This window comes from Octopus bimaculoides, chromosome 11 (genome assembly GCF_001194135.2).
Source record: "Octopus bimaculoides isolate UCB-OBI-ISO-001 chromosome 11, ASM119413v2, whole genome shotgun sequence".
Taxonomy (NCBI): domain Eukaryota; kingdom Metazoa; phylum Mollusca; class Cephalopoda; order Octopoda; family Octopodidae; genus Octopus; species Octopus bimaculoides.
This window is the reverse complement of record NC_068991.1, coordinates 2,192,052-2,195,966: the sequence shown is the minus strand read 5'-3', so window position 1 is coordinate 2,195,966 and position 3,915 is coordinate 2,192,052. Positions and strand designations below refer to the sequence as shown.

The 3,915-nt window shown below is 37.7% G+C and overlaps 1 protein-coding gene across 2 annotated transcripts in view; it reads right to left on the bottom strand.

Moving 5' to 3' along the window:
* Positions 1–1,293: 1,293 nt before the first annotated feature.
* Positions 1,294–3,915, bottom strand: part of LOC106876549 (3'(2'),5'-bisphosphate nucleotidase 1) — a 14,852-nt gene continuing 12,230 nt past the window's right edge. For both annotated transcript variants that reach the window (XM_052971435.1, XM_014925138.2), the window contains 3 exons: positions 3,078–3,221; positions 1,836–1,981; positions 1,294–1,748 (listed from right to left, as the gene is read on the bottom strand). In XM_052971435.1, coding sequence (XP_052827395.1) covers positions 1,488–1,748; positions 1,836–1,981; positions 3,078–3,221 — 551 coding nt within the window. In that variant the 3' untranslated portion in view covers positions 1,294–1,487. The remainder of the gene's footprint in view (positions 1,749–1,835; positions 1,982–3,077; positions 3,222–3,915) is intronic.

The window sequence follows — 3,915 nt, the reverse complement described above, 5'->3', positions numbered from 1 at the left end:
TGGGTGCCAATTACCTGACATGAGATTTTGAGTTGACTTCCTGGACCCCAGGTTGGGAACCTCTGAATTCCACTAATAACACTTCCATTTTCAATTTAAAACAGCAGATGAAATGCTTTACGATATCTACTTCCATCCTTTTATATCTGAATTCCAATTCTCCAGAAGTTATTATGTATAAATGTTTTATTTGAATTTTTTTCTTTTCTTTAACATGTCTGTGGTCTTGCACCTTGTAATATTTTTATATTTTTCTTTTTCAGGTTTTTCAAAGACAAATAAAAGAAATCTGTGATATTTTCAAATGTTTCTAGCTTCTGTTGTATGGTTACTTACCAAAATCTACTAAGTACCATCATCATTACAATCCTGTTTCGCTGTTTTCTAACAAAGTAATAATGTTCCAAATGTAAATTTCTGTTGTATTCTTAAAAGTTTCTTCTCTTTACTATTAATTTTATTATTATTTATTTTTCTTTACCCCTAACCCTGTATGTTTCCCTTTTGAAATTTTTTTTCCTGTTTACAGTGAAGCTACAGTTTTTGTATCCCTTCACTTTGCTTCACTTTGACAATATTCTGGATTAGTTGCACATGAGTTTGAAAATCCTGCCATACAATGTGTAATTAGTTTGCCTGCAGTTTAATTTAATACATTGCTCATGGTACCAAGACATAGGGCTAAACTTTCAATGAGCAGAATTTGTGGTTCGCTGCTCTTGTGAGGAAATCTTGTGTATTACAACTCGCCTTTTCTCTTTCGCAACCTAAAACCTTTTTTGTCTTGTCAAAAGAAACCAGAATGTTATTCCGCCCAACCAGGCTAGTCAGTCAACCTGGAGCTCAAACTAGTCATCTCAAATGTCCTGCATTCTGTAGGAGTTGAAACAGCAGTATTTTGTGTTGATGTTATGTTCTGTCTAAACTGGCCAAAACAGGCTTCTTACACCTACCCTACAATATCCTTCTAGAAATTAAGTTACTTTATCCAAATCTCCATAGCTTACAAGATAATTCATGGTTAGTTCAAAATGCCAAAGGGTTAAACCAGATTGCCTAGCTGAATACATGACACCTCTCAGCTGATTTCTCTTTTGAAATACATGACACCTCTCAGCTGATTTCTCTTTTGTGTTGCACTGGCCATGAAAATTTCTACACAAATTTAAGGAGTTACTGTTGTACCTCAGAAGGACAGGCAGAAATCCTGGATTATTCAGATAGTCATTAAACTTTGGGGAATCTAATTAATGGTGGTCTATGTTGGTAATTGTCATTTTAATGAAATAAAAAGAAGTCTTCAAAATTTATTTTCCTAAACCTCCATTTAAAATATACTTGATCATCCCTGTTTGCTTTACACATGATGTTCCCATGGAATGGATCTCATTCTTACATATTTATATAAAGGATCAAATATTGAATGTTTTTTTTTTTTTTTTTTTTTTTTTTTTTTTTTTTTTTTTTTTTTTTTTTCATTGTGATTTCTATGAAATTGCTGGAAAGGCTGCCTTAACATCATCAGGTATCTTGTTAATGTACCAGCTATGGTTGCTAAGTGTTGCTACCACACCAGATAAGTTTGGGCGTGGCACATTGAGTTGATACTGAATTGGGTTACCGTGGAGATCAGTGAGGTTCCCACCAAGGGCCCGAAGAACTGCTTCCGGACCACAAGTGTCCCATTTCTTGCAGCCTTTACTAGCAAACACATAGGCATGTGCCGTACCTTCACACACCAGCAGCACCTGGAAAAAATACAGAAAACAAAATCAGCTGCTACAGTAGATGGGTTCGGTTGGGGGTTAGCTCCAAAAATCTGTACTGCTGCCTACCTTATGGCCTGCACCACCTACTTTAATCACTTCTGTGGGTTTACATGCGTTTACAGCCGCTGTCACTTTGGGGTCTGAATGTGACCTTGTGGTAGTAATTATGTTTTCATTAGCTGGAGCTGGTTTTGGATCCAAACCAAATGTGCCTGCCAAAAAAAAAAAAAAAAAAACAGACTGGTTTAGTTGAATTGAATCCAGTGGTACTTTGTCTTTTTTGCTAAATTATTAATTTAAACAAACCAATACAGGTTACTAAGTGGGGGACACACAGACACATGATGATCTTCCTCAGTTTCCATCCACGATTACTACAATACAAAACATTTGCCCAAATTGCTTCACAGTAGGATTGAACCCATAAGCCACATAGTTACAAAATGAGCTGCTCATCCACACAGCCATGACTTAACTGTTGTTTTATAAATAGCTTGTGATTTTGCAAAGAAGCCATCTGATCAGTGGTTTTTCATGCACACCACTATTTTGTCCACCTCTGCAAAGAACTCCACACAACCTCTAGAAACAGCAGCTAAATTTCCTCCGTGGAAAGGTCACATTGATTATACACGGACAGTAAAACAAGATGGGATGGTCATAGTTGGGAGTCAATAGTAAGTACAAGGGAGATAACCACTTCAAAATATTTGTGGACTTATATAAAAGAATAAGGAAGTCCAGTATATTTAATTTTTTGTAGTTGACAAATAAGCAGGACATAACTTGGGACAGAAATAAAAACGTTTAATGGCAGTGAGACATCCATGGAAAATGAACAGTGGAAATAACTCTGAGTGGTTCTTTCTTTGTAGAACATTAGGTAGTTTAGTCAGCTAGAAATCTTTTAATGCCTACATACAGGTTGCTTTGAAGGAGATCTACCTTGCTGAATTGTCCTTATAGTTTTAACAATGGATGAAATTGAAACGCCCTTTTCAATGTTTTTTGTGTAGATATGTTTCACGCCCCTACTTCATGGCAACAACACTTTATGTAGAATGAGAGGCCCTTAGTTGCCAGCAGAGGTAGGAGCTCCTTGAACTTTGCCCAGGCTCTTCTTATTCTAGCTGCTACACTCTCGTGTGTGTATGTGTAATGCACTCTAAACACAATGCGCTTCAGCAAAATTTCACTCTGAAGACATTGCTGTTTCTAAGAGTGCCACAAACCATTTAGTTGTCATCTTGTTAACCACATGCTAATGTTTGGCCTTAAGAATAACAATTCTGCTGTTGCGATACTTACCAATGCCGACGACTCCGTAGACACATCTTCCCATCTCTGATGATATCTTGGACTGGTAGTTGAAGTAGGGTTGGTAAACCACACCAGCAACGGCACTGCCATTTACCGAGATTCCTATCAGAACTGTGACATGGTCCAATAAACCTAAGCAACAATAAAAATTATAATGTTTGTCACCATTTCATGTCTTGCTAAACAATTCAGGCGTGATAGGGTCATTTGGAATACACAGAAAAAATGTCAGTCTAAGCCAAGCCAACAAAAGAGCCATCAGTGATCACTCAACTTCTTAGAAATAACAGCCATATTTCCCTCAACCCCACTGTCATACTCTAATCTCTTGGTTCCACTCCCTCTCTCTCAGCTGAGAGGTCCTTGTCTTATGAGCTTGAAGGTGTCAGTGCCATATAAAAAAACACTTGGTCCATTCTGTAAAGTGGTTGGCATTAGGAAGGGCATCCAACTGTAGAAACCCTGCCAAAACAGGTGATTGGAGCCTGGTACAGCTCTCTGGCCTTGCCGAACCCTATCAGCCCGTACAACCCATGCCAGCAGGGAAAACAGACATTCAGTGATGATAAAAAAGACTGAAGGGTCATGGCTGGAAAAGTGGTTAATATAGAGTAGAAGTAGTTTCAATTCCTAGTTGTAGCTATTTGACTTAGCTTATCCCATGTTTATCTCAGTTCTTATAATTGAAAGATTTGTCAATCACAATCAAGAATCTCAATGATATCAAAACTTTACAGAAAGGTTTTGATGTATGACAAAGAGTTAGACCAGCAGTTCTTAACAGTCATTCTCAGGGCCTTGTGTAAATATGAGGGGGGGGGGGGGG